Consider the following 21170-nt stretch of genomic DNA (forward strand, 5'->3'; position numbering starts at 1 on the left):
CAGGAAATGTATACAATAATTTAGGTATGCACTCACCTAGATCTGGTATAACTTTGGTAAGGCTAGTCAAATCAATTCAAGTGTATTGTCATAGGCACAAGTACAGTGAGGTACATGTAAATGAAAAACAATGCAAAATAAAGACATTTGCACAAAGATACACAGGCGTGCAAGAGGTGTTTAGTTTAGTTTAGAGATACAATGCGGAAACAGGCCCCTCGGCCCACCGAGTCTGCGCCGACCAGCGCATATTAACACTATTCTACACACAAATTTTACATTTACACAAGCCAAATTACCTACAAACCTGTACGTCCTTGGAACGTGGGGAGGAACCCGAAGTTCTCGGAGAAAACCCACGCGGAGAATGTACAAACTCCGTACAGACAGCACCCGTAGTCGGGATTGAACCTGGGTCGGACCTGGGTCTGCAGTGCTGCAAGGCAGCAACTCTACCGCTGCGTGACTGTGCCTCCCAGGTGGTCTGTAGTGTTCCATCACCGTAGGTAGTATCAAGATTTTTCATTTTGTTTCATGTACCTAATAATTGTAGGAAAGTAGCTGTTCCTGAACCTGGTGGTAATTTTGCATTCAAGTCTTCCAACAATAAAGACAGCATACAATAAATAAACTAACAAATAGATAATTGTTAGCCTGGGGAAGGTGACAATGGAGCATACAAAGACAACATTTTTGTGTGCTGTCTGAGTCTATAAACTTGGCTTCATGATAGCTCCTTCAATAACAATTCCAACTTGCAACAAGGGTGAGGGATCGTCCACCTAATGCAGATAAGATTTGCCCCTGGTGGATAGGACTTTAGAACCTCTCCCTCAAAGTATGGTAGAAACAGACACTTTGAGTGTGTTTTTAAGGCAGAGGTAGATGGGTTCTTGATAAGGGAAGGGGGAATGATTCCCATCAAAAGATAGGAAAGCAGTTGAAGTTGTAATCAGTTCTGCCATGATCTGACTAAATGAGAGGGCAGGCTGGAGAGTCATGGTCCTTCACTCCACCCTGGCCTGCTCTACTCTGCTCACCCCCTGCTCCCACTTTCCCTTGCCATCTTCTTGTCCTCCTCTGTCCCCTCTCCTCCTGCCTCTTCTCAAGACAGGTGTGGTGGGGGGGGTGGGGGGGGGGGGGGGGGGAGGATTGAGGGGAAAAGTGTGGTTAAGGATGAAGAGGCAGTGGCTTGTGGAGGGGAGAAGGGGAGATGTTGTGTAGAAATGGGGGAGGATCAACAGAAGGTAGTAGGAGGAGAGAGGAAGACCAGACTGATTCCTGGGATGTCAGGACTGTCTTATGAAGAAAGACTGGATAGACTTGGTTTATACTCTCTAGAATTTAGAAGATTGAGAGGGGATCTTATAGAAACTTACAAAATTCTTAAGGGGTTGGACAGGCTAGATGCAGGAAGATTGTTCCCGATGTTAGGGAAGTCCAGGACAAGGGGTCACAGCTTAAGGATAAAGGGGAAATCCTTTAAAACCGAGATGAGAAGAACTTTTTTCACACAGAGAGTGGTGAATCTCTGGAACTCTCTGCCACAGAGGGTAGTTGAGGCCAGTTCATTGGCTATATTTAAGAGGGAGTTAGATGTGGCCCTTGTGGCTAAGGGGATCAGGGGGTATGGAGAGAAGGCAGGTACGGGATACTGAGTTGGATGATCAGCCATGATCATATTGAATGGCGGTGCAGGCTCGAAGGGCCGAATGGCCTACTCCTGCACCTAATTTCTATGTTTCTAAGAGAAGGGATGAATCAGCAGGAGGTGAGGGACAGAAGAGGGTGAGAACCTCTTCTGTCCCCCTCTCCCCTGCTGATTTACTCTTTCTTTCCCCCCTTCTATCCCAAACCTCTTTCCCCTCCACATCTGAACCCTCTATCCATCACCCCACTTCTCATCTATTCCTCACCCACTCCCCCCCCCCCTCCCAACACCTCTTTCTCCGTCTCCCTCCCTCTTCTTTGACTCTCAACTCCACCCCCTTTCCCTTCCCCATTCCGAATACATTTCCCATCTCCCTCGTGTCTGTGACCGGTTTAGTCCCCCGGGGTGAAGTTTGGTAAACACGCTAAGAGTTTGGCATCCCAACTATTTCCAAAGTACCAAAGGGTCTGAAGAAGGGTTTCGGCCCGAAACGTCGCCTATTTCCTTCGCTCCATAGATGCTGCTGCACCCGCTGAGTTTCTCCAGCATTTTTGTGTACCTTCGATCTTCCAGCATCTGCAGTAGGTATGTTACAAAACCTACCTGAATCGTGGCTGAGCATCTGCCCCACCCCTTGTGTGTGATTTTGGAGCTGTTTGGAGGGGGCGGGTTTAAAACCCGATTTTTACTAGGCTGTTCCAATCGCAGATGTTCAGCCTAGTAAATCATTAACGGAGAATCGCTGCAAGACCCGGTCCCAAAAGCTATTATTAGTTTTATAGGCCTCGAATAGTAGATTTAATAAATTTAAAAACTCTCGTTCAATTCGCAAGCTTTCGCAGCCCCAGGGCAAGCAATTAAAGGTATGTACCTTATTTTTACATTAAATGGGGCATGTATATAACCCTATAATTATAATTATCTATAACGAATAGCTCATTTTGGGCTTTTTATATCCCGCAGTATTTTTCTCGGCACTTGAGGGCACTAATCTAGCGCGCTGTCAACATTCTAAACCTGCGCGTTCACAGAAACCCACTAGAAAACCGATTTAAATGGGCATTTATTTACAGCAATTGAACACTAAATTCCTTCCATTTGGCCTATAAATTAATGTAAATTAGATATAAAAATCATGTTATATTGTGAATTATTTGTGAATAATCTTTGGACACTTAGGCTATTTAAAAATGTTAATCTTTCCTTAAGAAATGTGCTTTTGACTATCCAAGATCACAGCTTTTTTGTAATGCCCATTGAAAATCAATAGGGAACAAGATGCTAATTTCCGAGTATGAAAATGGTCATAACTTTTTTAATACTTGAGATATGAAAGTGAATTAGGTGTCAAATTAAACTTATTGTTATGCTTTATCTGATGGGATCAATTGCAGACTTGATTTTTTAAATCTCAAAATTTTGTAACATTGCTATCTGCAGTTCCTTCTTGAACACTATTTCTAAAGTGACTCTGCGTCCTATTCATGAATGAATCGGTGACGGGCTCCGCCCTCTTCCACGTCACCTAGCTTTCTTTAGTCCCCCCCGTGGTTCGCCGGTTCCCGGTGAAGTTGCCGTCCTGTCTGCCAAAGGGGAAAGGTGTGCGCCAGTCGCAGTCCTAGTCCTCCAACTGCCCTCTCTGACTCGCCCAGATGTCGGTGGCCGCCAGTTCCAGGCTGAACAAGGCTCTGAGAGAGCATTACCTGAACCTGCCCCAGGGCAGCAATGTACAGGCGACCTATGTCTGGATCGATGGCACGGGAGAACATCTTCGCTCGAAAACCAGGACCCTGGACTGTGAACCGCATGCTTTGAAAGGTGCAGTATAATCCGTGCATCTCTCAGCGCCGCCGTTTCCAACCGAACTCAAATAACTTGTTTTGTCCTCGTCTTCAGACATCCCCGTGTGGAATTTCGATGGCTCCAGTACCGCCCAGTCGGAGGGCTCCAACAGCGATATGTTTCTGATTCCAGTCCGTATCTTCCGAGATCCCTTCGCACTGAATCCGAACAAACTTGTACTCTGCGAAGTTCTCAAGTACAATCAAAAGCCGGCAGGTAGATCAATCTCTCTGATTATGCACCGACCCATATCTAAATCCCTCTGGGCGTTTTCAATTAAAACTTATCCTTTTACTTCCACGTTATGTTTTGTACTAACACGTTATTTATTTAACCCCCCCGCCTAACCATTGCTCTATCTGTGCAAATCCTGGAGTTTAATTTTGGACTATCTCTGCTTTAATGTGTTGTAGATTCCAACCTGAGGCATACATGTATTCAGGCGATGGAACAGGCGAGAGACACTCACCCCTGGTTCGGCTTGGAACAGGAGTACTCACTCTTAGGAATCGATGGACATCCGTATAGTTGGCCGCAAAACGGATTTCCGGGACCGCAAGGTAAGGAAGACAAATAATTTTATTTTTTAAATAGATAATATTCTTCTACTGTAATTCCTCAACGCTTTGGTGACCCAACCTGAATGATTTGAAGTGCATGCTTAATCTTTGAGCGAGAAGGAACTGCAGATGCTGGTTTAAACCGAAGATAGTTTGACACAAAGCTGGAGTAACTCAGCGGGACAAGCAGCATCTCTGGAGAGAAGGAATGGGTGACGTTTCGGGTCAAGCATGTACGACTTTGAAACAGGAAGTGAAATTGATGAGGACGCGGGATACTGCAGAATCCGGAATCGGTGGGGGGGGGGGGGGGGGGGGGGGGGGGGGGGGGACAAAGTGCTGGAGGAACCGGGCGGATCGAGCAGCAGAACGGATGCAGTGTCCCGACCCGAAACCCTCCATCTTCACAGGTGCTGCCTGATCCGCTGAGTTAATTCGGCAGTTTTTTTGGAAGTAGATTTTCACCTATGAGCGAATCTACCATTGAACCATTCGCGGTTGTGTTACTTAACTGAATTGCATTCGTACAATTAGATAATTGCAGGGCGATGGACGTGTTCTTTGGTAAACACGTTTGACAAAATCCCGCGTGACAGGCTGGTCCAGAAGGTTAAGGCATGTGGAATCCAAGTGTAACTAGATCCAAAACTGGTAGAAACAAATAACTGCAGATGCTGGTTTATAGGGTGATTTCACCAAATGTCAAATGAGCGTAGATCCCCCCTCACGTGACCGAAAAATTTAACTGGAGGACGACATATGTCACTTCGGTACATGTTAGTGAATGGGGAAACACGCACTTTCACACCCGTTAAAAACATGGAAAACGACCGATTTTTGAGCTGAAATTTTCTGTGCTAGTCGGGGTGACCGTGAAGCACAGCGACCTAAATTTTCAGGCAAAAAAAAAGATAGAAAGTAAGGTAATTACAAGAGGGAACTGAAGGTGGAAAAACAGCGGAAGTGAACAGCAGACATTTGCCGTGGAGATTTAAAGATCCAAAATATCGGGGTTAACTTACTTTTGATGAAATTCAGCGAGCAAACGTGATAATTCCCGATATTTTGGATCTTTAAATCTCCACGGCAAATGTCTGCTGTTCACTTCCGCTGTTTTTCCACCTTCAGTTCCCTCTTGTAATTACCTTACTTTCTATCTTTTTTTTTGCCTGAAAATTTAGGTCGCCGTGCTTCACGGTCACCCCGACTAGCACAGAAAATTTCAGCTCAAAAATCGGTCGTTTTCCATGCCAAAGATAGATTCAAAGTACTGGAGTAACAGCGGGTCAGGCAGCACCTTTGGAGAACATGGAAAAGTGACGTTTAGGGTCAGGACCCTTCAAACTGGTGGATCTTGACTGGACACTGTCACCAGTGGTGCAAAGTCGGGATTGGTTCTGGAACTTTTGTTTGTGATCTATATTAGAGGTGTGAATGTTGATCTAGGAGATATTTTAGTGGTCTGAGAAACGACTACTGGAGTTTTCAACAGATATTTACTCGAAAGTTCAAGTTGCAGCATACAGGCTTATCAGACACGTCTGCCCACAACGGTGGTCAGCGCTGAACTAACGCGCGCAAGGGGAAAACCGTGCGAAAACAACAGCCCCTCCCGAGTCACGGACGCAGGGTTCGATATCTGCGTGCGCTAGCAGGCGCCCGCTACATGCCCCCCCCCCCCCCCAGAATCCGCCGTAAGGAATGCGTAGACTGAGGTCGCGGGGCGAGTGTAACATTTTGGACCGGTAAAACAGTACTGGAGGGACGCGAAAAACACGAACGAGGGATGGGCGTAACAAAGGGGACCGGAGGTAACTGGTGCAGAGGGCAGCAAACAGCAGATGGACGTCCTCTACGCCGTGGAGTAGCCTCTGTCACTGGGCTATCCTCGTCAACGTGTGCAGGCCTAAGGCGGCTCACGGAGACGAACTCCTCCTTACCACCCATGTCCAACGTGAATGTCGAGACACCAGTAGTGAGCACCCTGTACGGACCCTCGTACACCCGCTGTAAAGGCGAGCGATGAGCGTCTCTACGGAGCACAATCATAACATAATCAAAAACATAAGCACAATCCCGTAACATAGTAGGCACATGTACAGAAGACAAACCATGCCGGGAAGTGGGAACCGGGACCAAAGCGCGCGCCCGCTTGCGAAGGTCCGCCAACAACTGTGAGGTGGAATCTGGTCGGTAGGGACAGGCAAGAAATCCCCAGGAACCTGCAAAACCGAGCCATAAACCAACTCGGCCGAGGTGGCTTTGAGGTCCTCCTTAGGCGTTGTTCTGATGCCCAGGAGGACCCAAGGTAACTGGTCGACCCAATCAAGGCCGGTGAGTCGGGCTTTTAACGCCGACTTGCGGTGCCGATGGAACTGCTCAACCAACCCGTTAGACTCCGGGTGATAAGCGGTAGTCTGGTGCAGCTTCGCGTCGTACAGCTGCGCCAAACCACACCACAATGAAGACGTGAACTGGGCCCCCCTATCGGTGGTAATATGTGAGGGGACCCTGAAACGAGCGATCCAATGGGATACTATGGCCCTCGCGCATACATCAGCAGAGGTATCCGCCAACGGGATTGCCTCCGCCCACCTGGTAAACCTGTCTACGATAGTCAGGAAGTGGGTAGCCCCACGCGAACAAGGCAAGGGACCTACCAGGTCTACATGAATGTGCAGGAACCTGCCGTCCGGGACGGCAAAATCCTGGATCGGCGGGTGTACATGTCTCTGTACTTTGGAGGTCTGGCATGGGATGCAGGAACGAGCCCATGCTGCGACTTGCTTCCTTAAACCATGCCAGATGAACTCGACCAGCTTCAGTCCTGATTCAGCATTGCGATAAATCTCCATACCGGCGTCTGCCCATTAGGCGGCTGCTAGCTCCTGGTAATCAATGCCAAGGCTAAACGCTGAAACTTTGGGCAGCGCAGGACGGGACAACGCGTTGGTCACAACATTCAGCTTCCCTGCTACATGCCGAATGTTAGACGTGAATTCGGAAATGTAGGCGAGGTGCCGTTGCTGTCGAGCAGACCAAGGGTCAGACACCTTGGTCAAAGCGAATGTTAGTGGCTTGTGGTTGGTAAACGCGGTGAACGCGCTCCCTTCCAGGAAATAACGAAAATGGGGATTGCTAGGTAAAGTGCAAGGAGCTCCCTGTCAAAAGCGCTCTATTTAACTTTGGGGGCTCGCAGTTGCCTGCTGAAGAATGCCAGCGATTACCTACGTGCTGCTCGAGGACGGCACCTACTGCGACGTCTGAAGCGTCCATGGTGAGGTCGGTTTGGGCTGACGCCCTAGGGTGGCCCAGCATAGTGGCGTTGGCCAATGTGGCCTTTGCACCTTAGAATGCCTTCTGTGCCTCCTTGGACCAGACCAGGTCCTTAGGCTTGCCGGCCAGGCATTGAAACAACGGCTGCATAATGGCAGCTGCAGACGGGACGAATCGGTGGTAGAAGTTAACCATCCCGATAAACTCTTGCAGACCCTTGACCGATAGAGGCTTGGGGAAGCGACGGATAGCGTCTACTTTCTCGGGCACTGGCTGCGCTCCATGAGAGGTGATGCTATGACCCAAGAAAGAAATGGAGCGCAATCCGAACTGGCACTTCTCAGGGTTGATCACCAACCCGTGTTTGCGCAGCCGTTCAAAAAGTAAGTGGAGGTGCTTGACATGCTCTGCCTGCGAGCTGCTGGCTACCAGGATATCATCCAGGTAGATGAAGATAAATGGCAAACCCTGGCCGACCTGATCCATTAGCCTTTGAAATGCCTGAGCAGCGTTCCTCAAGCCAAAAGGCATTCTGAGCCATTTGAGCAGGCCGTTTTTGGGACGTCGTCGGGGTGGACCGGGATTTGATTTTATCCGCGGATAAGGTCGACCTTTGAGAAGATAGTCACACCTTCCAGATGGGCCGAGAAATCCTGGATGTTCGGGACTGGATACCGATCGGCTGTAGTTACTGCGTTCAAACGCCTGTAATCTCCGCAAGGTCTCCAGCCCCTGGACGCTTTGGGCATCATGTGTAACGAGGAAGCCCAAGGGCTATCCGACCACCGGACAATCCCCATGTCCTCCATGAGTTGGAACTCGTCTCATGCGATGCACAGTTTATCGGGTGGTAGACGACGCGCGCGGGCGTGTACCGGCGGTCCCTCCTTGGGAATGTGGTGGACCGGGGCGTGAGCAACCCTGGAAAGTCGGCGAGCAGGGCTGTGAAAGGTTGCTGAATCTCAGCTACCTCAACGAGTTGCTGTAGGGGCGTTGAATGGTTGCGCGGGGCGTGGGTCCGACACAGTGACCATGCGACCACTTCGCACATCGACTAACGGGAAGAACACGCGCAAGAAATCGGTCCCCAGGATCGGTTGGGCGACGTCGGCAACGATAAACTTCCTCCTGTACTGGTGGGAGTCGAAATTTAGATTTAATGGCCGAGGGGACGGGTCCCACTTTACCAGCACGAACGTCTCGGGCACTTGTAGGCAGGATACTAGCAATGGACATAGGAGTCCACCAGGAAAGGCGATCGCGGACAAAGAGGCGTACGTTGGGGCCGATCGCGTTCGCCTCTATGGACAATCGGCCGGGGCGTTTCCCGGAAACGAACAGGGGCTCCGACATCTTCAGGTCCATATTGTTGGTGGTAGTAGCACCATCTACGTTGACTGTAGACCACTGGCCACAGCGATTCCTCTTCGACGCTGGGCTGAGTCTCTTCTTCCTCCCGATGTCGGTTCGGCTGCACCCGTTGTGTGACCAGGGGGCGTGGGACGGCATAAACGTCCCGCCATCTGTGCGCCCACAGTTCGTCGGCTCTTTCCGCGAGCCACTGCAGGTCGTTGAAATCAAGTCCCGCTAGCATTAGCTGTACTTCGTCGGGCATCTGCTCTAAGAACACCTGTTCAACAAGCAGGCAGGGGTGATGCCAATAAAGGAATTGGGGCAGGGGCAATGACAATAAAGGAATCTAATCTAATGCCCATCCATCAGGGCCAACATCTTTGCCATGATCGTCCGATGGCCTTCGGTCGCCGATGCTGTCCATATGTAGCAGTCTTGCCGCCCTGTCTCCACGTGTAAGACCGTAAGCGTGAAATAACAGGGTCTTCAACCCTTCGTACTTGCCGCAGGACAGAGGGTCTCTGATATAGGGCAACAGCCTCGAGGCACAGTCCTGTGGCAATGCTCCTACCACATGAAAATACGTGGTGTTCTCATGGTCGATGCGGTGTAGATGAAACTGTGCCTCCACATGGGCGAACCACACCTGAGGTTGATCAGGCCAAAAGGCTGGCAGTTTGAAGGCCGGTGCGTCCTGCCTCATGCTGGCCGATTCTGCGGGAAGACCTTCTTCCTGCATAATTCTTCTTGTCTAACGATGGTTAGACAGGTCGGGGTCACCAATTTAGTGGTCTGAGAATCGACCACTGGAGTTTTCAATAGATCTTTATTCAAAAGTTCAAGTTGCAGCATACAGGCTTATCAGACACGTCTGCCCACAACAGTGGTCAGCACTGAACTAACGTGCGCAAGGGAAAAACCGCGTGAAAACAGCCCCTCCCGAGCCACGTGACCGCGGCTTCCGAACGCCGGGTTCGATAACTGTGTGCACTAGCAGGTGCCGCTACAATATCAGTAAGCTTGTCGATGACTTAAAAGTTGCTAATGTTGGGGATAGCAAGGAATGGTGCTCAAGGCAGGATATAGGTTAGATGGACTGTTGACAGGTGGAATTTAATCCCAAGTGCCTGGTGAGGTCGAATAAGAGTCGAATAAGTCTGGTTCTCTAAACTCCAGGTTGCAGCACTGGATGAATCCTTCTCTGCCTCGGAAAATCTCGCCCATACCTTTGTCACCTCCATGCCCGACCATTCCACCACTCCTCTTGTCAAACTCTTGTTCGGTACAGTGTGAACTTGAAGCCATTTGAAATGTCACCCATGCGCCAACTCCAAAACCACACACTATCTTCCCCCTTCCAGCGGCTGCAGGAAAAAGTGCTTGCGGGGCGGATGGGGAGGGATGTGCAAATCGAAGAGTTGTAGGGAGAGTGGCCTCTGTGGTAAGGGGTGGGGTCAGGAAGATGTGACTAGTGGTGGGATCACATTTGAAGGTGGTAAAATGATGTGTTGGATGCCAAGACTGCCGAGGTGAATGATGAGGACCAGGGGTACTCTACCGTTGTTATGGCTGGGTGGGGGGAGAAAGAGGAGCTTCCTAGGCTGCAGGACTCGGGAGACACAGGTGAGGGATTCATCCACAACAGCAGAGAGGAAATTGTGTTTACTGAAGGAGGACATCTCCGAAAATGGAAAGTCTACTGGGAGCTGATGCAGCAGAGACGGCGAAATTGAGAGTAAGGGATAATAATAATAATAATAATAATAGTACATTTTATTTATGGGCGCCTTTCAAGAATCTCAAGGGATGGTGTCTTTCCAATGAACAGAATGGGAGGCCCCGATAACTGTGATAGTCAGTGGGTTTGTGGTGGATATCAATAGATGGTCTGTCCCCTGTGATGAAGACAGATTAAGAAAGAGGAGTGAGGTGTCAGTCATAGTCCAGGTAAATTTGAGAGCAGATTGTAAATTAGTAGTAAAGTTGATGAAATCAATGAGTTCTGCATGGGTGCAGGAAGCAGCCCTGATGCAGTCATTGATGTAGAAGAGAGTTAAGGATTGGTCCCAGGGTATGTTTGGAACAAGGAATGTTCAGCATAACCAACAAATAGATGGTCCTCTCCAATGCTGAATGGACTGCTCTGCAGAGTCTAACCTTTGTACCCTTGTGGTCACACCGCAAGAGTTTGGATCCTGCTATGATGTTGAGCTCCTCTGCCTCTAGCCCTCTGGCAAGGAATCCTTGCTCCCCGGCGACTCCTCATGACTTCACCATTCCTTCTCTGGACTCTCCCTGCTGTCCTCCCTCCTTCTCTAGATCTCAATTTCCAACTGCTGCTGTGGCATTGACCTCCACTTCCCTTCACCATCCCAATCTCTCTCCCTCTGAACATGCAGCCTTCTGCTCACAGTAACAACCCCAATATTGTCATCAAACTCACTGACTAGGGAGGTGCCATTGTAGTCTGGCAGGCTGACCTCAGCTGTGTTGAGACCAGGCATCAGCTCTTGGATACTCCTTGACCATGACCCCACAGGCTGTGTGGTGTTTGGGGAATTAAGGTTGTTGGCGGTGGAGGGGTGTTTTCCAGAGGTGAAGATTCATAACGGTCTCCTAAGGCCATTACTGATCTTGCCATCTTTGGTGATCTCCATTCCATAGCCAATAACCTTAGTCCCCCAATCCTGCACTACCTATTTCTAGCTCCTTGCCAAAATCCACAGTCGGGGCTATCCTAGCAGACCCACTGTATCCACTGTACCTGCTTCTGTCCCACCGAACTACTTTCCAAATACCTTGATTCCATCTTGTCATCTTGTCTTGTCTCTGCTGACCTACATTCAAGACGCTTTGCCTTCTCTTCAATACTTGAAGTCTGAAGAAGGGTTCCAACCTAAAGATTCCAGCATCTGCAGTTTTGTGTGTATCCAAAGAAAATGGGTATGGCTGTCCACATGTGAGTGTCATGGCTGCACCTTTGACTTGAACAAAGTGAAAAGGAATCCAAGGAGAAGTTAAGGAGGACTAGTTCCACCTGGTGGAGGGGAGTGTTAGATGTGGGGAACTAGGTCTCTGTTCAAGGAAGAACCAGAGGGCCCAGAGGTCATTCCTGATGACAAATGGAAGTGTAAAGCGCCAATATTTGTGCATATTCCAACCTTATTCACTTTTCTTTCCATCTTTATAACAAGGTTTTAGTCATTTACCCAAACACTTCTTTGTGTAATTTTCCAAGATAATGAATGTACTTGTGACCTGCCTTGGGAGTTTTTTTAAACTATAATTAAAGATGCTTGTAAAGTTTTTATTTAAATGTCCAAAAAAATGAACATTTGTAGTCAATGCCTACTATGTTCTGTTGTGCTGAAGCAAAGCAAGAATTTCATTGTTCTATCACGGACACATGACAATAAACTCTCTTGACTTGACTTGACTCTTGAAATGGGGAGAAACATTGTGCTCACATCTGTACATTTCATCTTTAGAATCTCCCTGCTGCTATTGAGCTATGATTTACATTCCGCAAGAAGCAATATATTAAATTGCCAAATTACTCATTTGCATTTATATTCCTTTTGAAATAGGCAGGTGAGGTTGCAAATTACATGGGAGCATGCATGCCAGAACAAATGTCCTTTAGAGTCACGGTGACAGTGTGCAAACAAGCCCTTCGGCCCAACTTGCCCACACCGGCCAACATGCCCCAGCTACACTAGTCCCACCTGCCTGCGTTTGATTCATATCCCTTCAAACCTGTCCTATCCATGTAGGTTTTGTAGCCATTGGTTTGTAAAGTCACTTATTGAGGTTGAGGTGGAAGGGCAGGAAAGTGTATTGTATTTTTTAAATAACATAATTAGAATTGTCATAATTCCTATTGACTTGCATTGTCTTCAATTTGTTTCTCCAAGGGCCATACTATTGTGGTGTTGGAGCAGATAAGGTCTATGGTAGAGATATAGTAGAAGCCCACTATAAAGCCTGCTTCTACGCTGGAGTGAAGATTGCAGGCACCAATGCTGAAGTCATGCCATCGCAGGTACCAAGTTGTTCAGAGGTTACACAAACCCCATTTCCCTTTCTCTTCGAGAACCTGATTAAACCAGAACTTGTTTCTCCTTTCTTCCAGTGGGAATTTCAGGTGGGGCCATGTGAGGGGATTGAAATGGGAGATCACTTGTGGATGGCCAGATACATCCTTCATCGCATCTGTGAAGACTTTGGAGTTGTAGCCACACTTGATCCAAAGCCAATAACTGGAAACTGGAATGGAGCTGGATGCCATGCCAACTTCAGCACTGAGGACATGCGCAATCCAGGTGGACTCAAGTAAGCTGGTTTGAATTCTTTAACTTTGTGCACTCTCAGGCACAGTGCCAACCATGATGACAATTTTAATCTGTACATTTACCTGCACATATTTCATATCCCTCAATTCCCATTCTGTCCATGTGTCCATCTAACATTTTTAAAAAAAACCTTATACTATGCCCACTAGCCTTTGACATTTCCACCTATGATAAGTGTTTACCCATCTATGCCTTTATAAACTTATTTTATAAACTTCTATGCGGATCACCCCTCAATGCCTTCTCCAAAACTCCTGTGAGAGTAAGGAAAACATCCACCAGGATCTGAGGAGACAGATGGACCTTCTTTCTTCTTGATCACCTTTCAAGAGAGGTCATCGGAGATTTGAAACTAGCTGTCCTCTAATCCAGGCAGCACTCCGATACAATGACTCCTTGGTCTTCTGGCCAGGTTGTTGTCCCTCTCAAGACCTCCTCCCCCACGTTGTTGCTGATGAGGCCAATCACAGTTGTATCATTCAGATGATGGTGTTAGTACCATGTACAGGTGTACATAAACAAAATACTCCAAATGTGGCCTAACCAAAGTTTTAACTGGGGTCTGTTGGTTAAAGTCCAGTATCCAGTTGCAGAGGGAGGGGTGACTTCATAAATGGTGTTCCTAGCTGTTCGATGATACCGTAACTTGTTAGCAAGCATGCCAGAAGCTTTCTTTATAAGTGTTTACCTATGCCTTTATCTTATTTTATATCTTTGTGTTCCAAAACTCCAGAGAAAACAATCCAAGTTTCTTCAACCTTTCCTTGATACTAATGTCCTCTAATCCAGGCAGCACTCAGATAAACCTCTTCTGCACCCTCTCAAGCCCCCACATCCTTCAGAGTACAAACAAAATACTTGGCCTAACCAAAGTACATCAATGTTCCTATAGGGTGTTAGCAAGCATGCCACTTCCTGCATTTTGTGCTTTCCTCTATATTTGACTTCTTCTACATCAACTGCAACACATCGCACTCATTTGGATTATACTGCAAACATCCATCTGCCATCTGCCATGCCTCATTTCCAACTAATCTAAATCATGCTGAATCCTTTGACAACTGGCCACAACATCTTGAACAAACATCTGGAGCATCCTGACCCAAAATGTTTGTCATCTGAAAACTTGTAATGAGCCACTTCCATTTTTGTCTACAGCAGAGGTACCAGCAGATTCTTGCTAAACACAATTGGTGTTGAGTTAGACAAATCTCCAGTCAGATTGGACCCCCCCACCGCCACTGTTATACTCAATTTATTGGAGACATTAATTTACCCAATAACTTCCCAACCACTTGTGTGGAGTTTCCTGCTGTATCTGTTTTCTTGAATAAAAGGCAGCAAGCACTCCAGGCCCTGGCTCTGACTGGAAGCCTACCCATGGTCACAATTTCAGCTCTGGTCTTGCATCCAGCCCACAATCTAGACCCTTGACTTTGGCTGAACACCACTTGCTTGTGCTCTAAACTAATATTCAAGCCAGATGCTGAACCATCAGGATTTCTGAGGTTTTTTTTTTTTTTAAACTTGTTGAGATGAGTAAAGCAATGTCTTTAAATGGCAACCTTTTTAAATTTGCTATTGAAGACAATTTGACTGAATCACTTGAAATAAAAGGGCAGGTGAATAGTTTTCAGAACATACCTGCTTCAATGGTCTTAAAGAAAGAAATAGAGGCAGGACGTTGGTGCACGGACTTCCAAAGCTTAGGGCCTCGGTATCTAATGAAATGGTCAGCATCTTCATCATAAAATGCAGCGTCAGAATTTTGCTTCCAAATCTAATATGATACCAATGTTTCAAATGGCTCTGTTGCCGGGAAGAGGGATAAAATTAGTGTTTGGGGAATGCATGGGGCCAATTGATCACAGTCCACGGTCTGTTTCCTGTCAACTGGCTTTTCAAATTGGGAATGTTAAAGGTTTAGATTGATTGAGCATCAATTTCTGCTGCCCTTCATGGAATGTCTCACCATGGAAGGGTCAGAGTGCATGTCTAATGCTTGCTCAGGTCAAGTTGAGTTTATTGTGTACAAGTTGGGGAGTATGGTCAAAGTGAATCTTGTTTGCAGCAGCATCACAAGCATGGACTCTGGTGAACACAGGCAGTCCAAAAGAGAGAAAGCCAGTCCAAAAACACACCAGAAAACCTGTCCATTCTGAATATTGGAAAATAAGTGGTCTCTGCCTGATTTTGTAGTAGATTGAAATAATGCAGAATGAAAGATTAAACATACTTGCATTTAACATGTTTGGTTTAGGTACATTGAAGAAGCAATTGAAAAGCTGAGCAAGAGGCACCAATATCACATCCGCAAGTACGATCCAAAAGGAGGGGAGGATAATTGTCGGAGACTGACTGGCCAACACGAAACTTCAAGTATCAATGACTTCTCGGCTGGAGTAGCAAACCGTGGTGCCAGCATTAGAATCCCACGCGAGGTTGGGCAAGATCAATGCGGATACTTTGAGGATAGAAGACCAGCTGCAAATTGTGACCCTTATGCAGTAACTGAAGTTCTGGTCAGGACCTGTATCTTGAATGAAACTGGGAATTGAACTGAAAATTAGATAAAGAATTGAACTAAGTAATGGGCTTTGGAGCTAAGAGGATCTTGGGTACCCATGGGCTGAGCAATATTTTTGAACCTATCAATAAAGGTTTTCTTTGTCTTTTAAAAATAAATGGCACTATTTCTATGTAAATTGTTGTTTACTACTCTTCGGAGCAGTACATCCAAATAGGTTGTATTTAATCTTTCCACTTATCAATTTTGATAGAAATTAATTTGTAGGGTCCCTCGGCATTACTATAACAAGGAGTGACATCTGTCATATTTGCTGGAGGAAAATGTATATCTCTGGAATAGTGCTTGAGTTTGAAACTGCTCTTTTCAGTCTGTGTACAAAGTCTTGCCTTGAGTTTGTGCTTTGAGTTAGAACCTTCAAAGTAGTTCATTCTAATATTTGTAATTTAATGAAATAAAATACTTTGGACAGACATTTGTGTGTAATTTTTTAAAATAAAAGGAATTTTGCAACTTAGATTTTTTTTTTTATATATACTTCCTTAACAATGATTTTATTTTCACATGAATGAGGTACCAGAAGACAGGAGGATGGATAAGGGGATGGTGTCCCCATTTTCTAAAAGGGCAACCTGAATAAACCTGGACCCTAAAGGCTAGTGAGCCTTGTTTCTGTGGTTGGGAACTTAAAGACTCTGGGTCAGGATTTGGAATGGCAGGGACTGATTAGGAGGAGTTGGCACAGATTGATGCAGGAGAGTCTCGGATCAATTTATTTTGAAGAACAAGTTTTTTAAACTGAAGACACAGTAGTTGTGATTTACATAGACTAAAGTCTGGCTTTTGACATGGTCCAACATGCTAGGCTCGTCCAGAGGCTTACGGTGCAAGGGATCAGAAGAATGGATCCTAAATGAATGGCGCCGTGCATGGCACCTGTGCCAACAGCCTGTCTCGTCTTTCTCTTCTTTTGCTGTTTTGGTCTGTGTTTACTTGTATGTTTTTAGTGCAGTTTTTGTATTATGTGAGGGTTGGGGGAAACCTTTTTTATTTCTTTCCTCAACTGAGATGAGACTTTTCCATTGTATCTCCGTCTGCACTGTGGCTGACATTGTGGAGCTGGCGATCACTTTGTTAAGCTTTGACCTCCCCGACCACGGGAGGAAAGAAGGTATAAGTTATTTGCCTTCCATCACAGTGGGAAATGTGAGGTCGCTGAAAAAAACCGATGGATGTGCTGCCTGCACTGGTGAGGACTCTGATGGAGTGCTGTGAGGGCAGTGATCTCCGTTTTGTGGCTCCATGAGGACATCCCGGAGTCTAGTGCGAGTGTGGACGGCTTTCTGACTGTTCGGGCGGACAGGGACTGCAGAGAGAGAGAGAGAGAGAGAGAGTGACAGAGGTCGGTACAACTCTGGTCATATCGCGCTGAAGGAGCGTGTGTGGGGTCCGGACATTGAACTGATGGCTATGGGTCTCCACTGATGCTGTGTGACCTGGAGATTCTCACGTGCCATTGTGGTGGTTGTTTAAGTCCAGGTTTAATTTTTTTTGTAGTTATGTATCGTTGCTTTTTTGAATGACTGTTGGCAAATCAAATTCCTTGTATGTTTATATACTTGGCTAATAAATTAATTACAATACAATTAATTACAATACAATAAAGTAGTTTGGTGATAGGATGCAGAAGGAAGTGGTATATGGGTGTTTTTCAAACTAAAACTCTATAATAACAGGTAGACCATAGAGATCGATGCTGGGAGTTTTGTCTGTAATATGTACAGGTGACAGTCTGATCGGTAAGTCTGCAGCTAAAACAAAGTATTAGAGTTGCAGATAGTGCAGAAGATTGAAGATACAGTGAGACATAGATTAGATGGAAAGTTGAGTGGAGCAGTGGTATTTAAAATGTAATCACGACAAATAGATGATTTACTTTGAAAAGTTATATTTGGTAGGACATTTAGAGTAATTAACAGGAACCTTGGTAGTCTTGTTCAGAGAGTCCTTCCGGTGCAAGCCCACAGGTATCTGAAGGTAGATAGGGCAGTGAAGATGGCACGTATTGTTTACCTTCATCGGCTGAGGCATTAAATACATGCATAGGTACATCATGCGACATTTGTACAAAACATACACTTAAGAGTATTGTATACCTTGTTGGTCATCACACCACATGATGTGGTGTAATGAGTGCAGAAGAGATTTGCTGGGATACTGCCTGGAATGGAGAGCTGCAGGTAGAAACATGGATAATATGGATTTTTTCTTACTAGAACACAGGAGACTGATAGGAGTCCTTATTGTAGTTCAAAATGTTGAGGAGGCATGGATAGTCAGTTTTCTTTCTAGGGCATATGAGTCTAGAACTAGAGGACACATGTTTAAGGCAAGAGAGGAGAAATTTAAAGGAGATCTGACGACATCGTTTTTCACGCCACTTGCCCCTGACAACATGTTCTAGGTACTTACTATGCTTTTTTTTTTTTTAAAGACCTGCATATCTCTTTTAAACTTCCTCCACCAGTACCCACTCTCTTCTATGGGTAAGCTATATTTCCTCAAATACAACACTTAAAAAGAACCACACTGAAACTAATCCTTTGGCCCACAATCCGACTAAACATTGTGTAAGTTAAACTATTCTCCACTGCTTGCAGGTGGTCCATATCCCTCCATTACCTGCAAATTCAAGTGCTATCTAAAATACTTTTAAACACCACAATCACATCCTCTTCCATCACCACTCCTGGAAGCATGTTCCAGGCATCCACCACCAAGTATAACAAAGAATAACTTGTTCTGCATATCTTATAGTGGGAAGATCAGACCTGCACACACTACTCCAAAAGGACCCAAACCAAAGCTTTAGAAAGCTGCAACACGAGTTTGTGACTCTTCTACTCAATGACCTGACCGATAAAAGCAAGCATACCATGTGCCTCCTTTACCACTCTATCTACCTGCATTGCCATTTTCTGATAGCTGTGGATATAGACCACGAGATCCCCCTATACATCAAGCACATGGAACTCAAACACAGCCAACGTCCAGGGTGACCAGGCCACTATACCTGGCTTTCCTATCACCTGATGTACCTCTCAGTTAGTCAATTGGCTCAGCTCCACAAAAAAACCTTCCCCACTGCTGCTCAGCTCCACCTCATGGCTGCATACGTACTAGCTCAGCTCTCTGATGGCTTTTAAAATCTTCTGCTCTACAAGATACAAGATACATTTAATTGTCACTTGGACCCCTTGAGGTCCAAACGAAATGCCATTTCTGCAGCCATACATTACAAACAAATAGACCCAAGACACAACATAATTTACATAAACATCCATCACATCGCTGTGATGGAAGGCCAAATAAACTTATCTCTCCACTGCACTCTCCCCCCCCCCCCCCCGATCAGGTCAGAGTCAAAGCCCCCGGCTGGCGATGGCAATTGTCCCGCGGCCATTAAAGCTACGCCGGGTGGTGCGAGGTCGCACACCGGGTCTTGGTGTTAGAGCCCCCGGCGTGCGCTCGCAGAGTCCCGCGGCCATTCCAAGCCACGCGGGGCAGTGATGTTAGGCCCTGCTCCAGGAGCTCTTTGACCCCGCAACTCGGGCGGGAGAAGTCGCCGTTGCGAGAGCCCTGAAAAGCGGTCTCCCTCCAGTGACCCGCGGGCTCCCGGTGCCGCCGTCCGCAGACCTGCAGTTGAAGCCTCCGACTCTCCGGTCAGGCCGCAGCAGCAGCAGCAGCGCTCCTCCACCGCTCCACCCGCTCCGGACTCGGCCAGCCCCGCGACGGTGAGGTGAGTCGTCGGCACCAGAGTCCCCGGTCTCTTCCTGTTGGAGGCCGCTCCTCATTGCAGCCCCAACGATCAAACGTAGACCCGACGAGAAAAGGTCGGGTCTCCCGTGCAGGGAGAGATTTAAAAGTTTCCCCCCCTCCCTCCCACCAGGGACCCCCACCCCCCCCCACACACACACCACAAATCACAAAAAAATAACAAAAACTACATAAAAACATAGACAGAAAATAATAAAACGCGGACAGGCTGCAGAGGCCGCTGCTGACAAGAGTCGCGCCGCCCTCTGCCTTGTCTCCTGCCTGCAAATTAGCCAGTTGGGTTGAAGAGCCTGTTTCCATGCTCTGACTCTAAAGACCTCCTGTTCAGGTGAATCTCTTCTGCAAGTAAATTGCTGAAAGGTGTAAGAACAATAAGGTTAAGGTAGTAATTTTCACAACTTTCACAATGTTGATTGGGATTGCCTCAGTACATGGATTGTAATTTGATGAGTGCACCCAATAATTTTTTTGATAACAGTATGTAGAGAGTCCTATTGCGTAGACAGGATTTTTTCTTTGGAAATGAGACTGGGCAGGTGGGGAAACATTTTGGGAAAAGTGACCATAAGTCAAGTCAAGTCAAGTCAAGTTTATTTGTCACATACACATACGAGATGTGCAGTGAAATGAAAGTGGCAATGCTAGCGGAACAACAAAACAACCAAACAAATTATAAACACAATCATAACACACATATTATTTTACATAATAAATAATAGAAGGAAAAACGTTCTGTACAGTTAGTCCCTGGTGAGAAAGGCGTTTACAGTCCGAATTGCCTCTGGGAAGAAACTCCTTCTCAACCTCTCCGTTCTCACTGCATGGCAACGGAGGCGTTTGCCTGACCGTAGCGGCTGGAACAGTCTGTTGCAGGGGTGGAAGAGGTCTCTCATGATTTTGTTTGCTCTGGAGTTGCACCTCCTGTTGTATAGTTCCTGCAGGGGGGTGAGTGAAGTTCCCATAGTGCGTTCGGCCGAACGCACTACTCTCTGCAGAGCCTTCTTGTCCTTGGCAGAGCAATTCCCGAACCAGATGGTAATGTTCCCGGACAAGATGCTTTCCACCGCCGCTGCGTAGAAGCACTGGAGGATCCTCGGAGACACTCTGAATTTCCTCAATTGCCTGAGGTGGTAAAGGCGCTGCCTTGCCTTACTCACCAGTGCTGAGGCGTGTGATGACCATGTCATATCCTCAGAGATGTGGACTCCCAGATATTTAAAACAGTTCACCCTATCCACAGGATCCCCATTTATACTCAATGGAGTGTACGTCCTCGGATGATGTGCCCTCCTAAAGTCCATGATCAGCTCCTTCGTTTTTTTGATGTTCAAGAGAAGGCTGTTCTCCTGGCACCAGAGTGCTAGATCAGCCACCTCCTCCCGGTAGGCCCTCTATTTCTGTAAGTTTCAAGGTGTTCATACAAAACATTAAGGTAGATCCTCAAGTTAAGATCTTGTCTGGGCGGTAGGGGAAAGGCTAATTTCAATATTGCAAGAGAAAGCTGCAACAAATATAACATGGGAAGACTGGGAGCAAATGGTTGCATTTGAAATTACATCTGACAAGTGGGAGTCGTTCAAAATAAATTTAGTAGTTCAAGTACAGCAGGTTATGACGAGTGAATGGAAAAGATGGCAAGATTAGGGAACCTGGATGACAAAGGTTGTTGAATGTTTGAGCACGAAAACAAATTAAACATATGGCAAGAAAAGGCAACTGGGATTGAGATACAACTCAGATACAATGGCTAAGTTTAAGGGGAATTTATATAC

The 21170-nt window shown here is 46.6% G+C and overlaps 2 protein-coding genes and 1 long non-coding RNA gene across 3 annotated transcripts in view; 2 read left to right on the plus strand and 1 right to left on the minus strand.

Annotated features, from left to right (window-relative positions):
* LOC129711924 (uncharacterized) overlaps positions 1 to 1005 on the minus strand; it is a 33775-nt gene extending 32770 nt beyond the window's left edge. Inside the window, exon 1 of the long non-coding RNA XR_008725959.1 lies at positions 300 to 1005. This is a non-coding gene — a long non-coding RNA (uncharacterized LOC129711924). The remainder of the gene's footprint in view (positions 1 to 299) is intronic.
* LOC129711920 (histone-lysine N-methyltransferase EHMT1-like) overlaps positions 1 to 21170 on the plus strand; it is a 243372-nt gene that overhangs the window by 36727 nt on the left and 185475 nt on the right. The window lies entirely within an intron of this gene.
* LOC129711923 (glutamine synthetase-like) lies at positions 3083 to 16036 on the plus strand. Its single transcript, XM_055659952.1, has 6 exons — positions 3083 to 3469; positions 3548 to 3709; positions 3907 to 4053; positions 12597 to 12724; positions 12815 to 13014; positions 15295 to 16036. Exons 1-6 carry the CDS (start codon positions 3304 to 3306, stop codon positions 15590 to 15592), a joined length of 1101 nt encoding a protein of 366 aa, XP_055515927.1. The 5' UTR covers positions 3083 to 3303; the 3' UTR covers positions 15593 to 16036.

The sequence above is a fragment of the Leucoraja erinacea genome, chromosome 31, assembly GCF_028641065.1.
Source record: "Leucoraja erinacea ecotype New England chromosome 31, Leri_hhj_1, whole genome shotgun sequence".
NCBI classification, from domain to species: Eukaryota; Metazoa; Chordata; class Chondrichthyes; order Rajiformes; family Rajidae; genus Leucoraja; species Leucoraja erinaceus.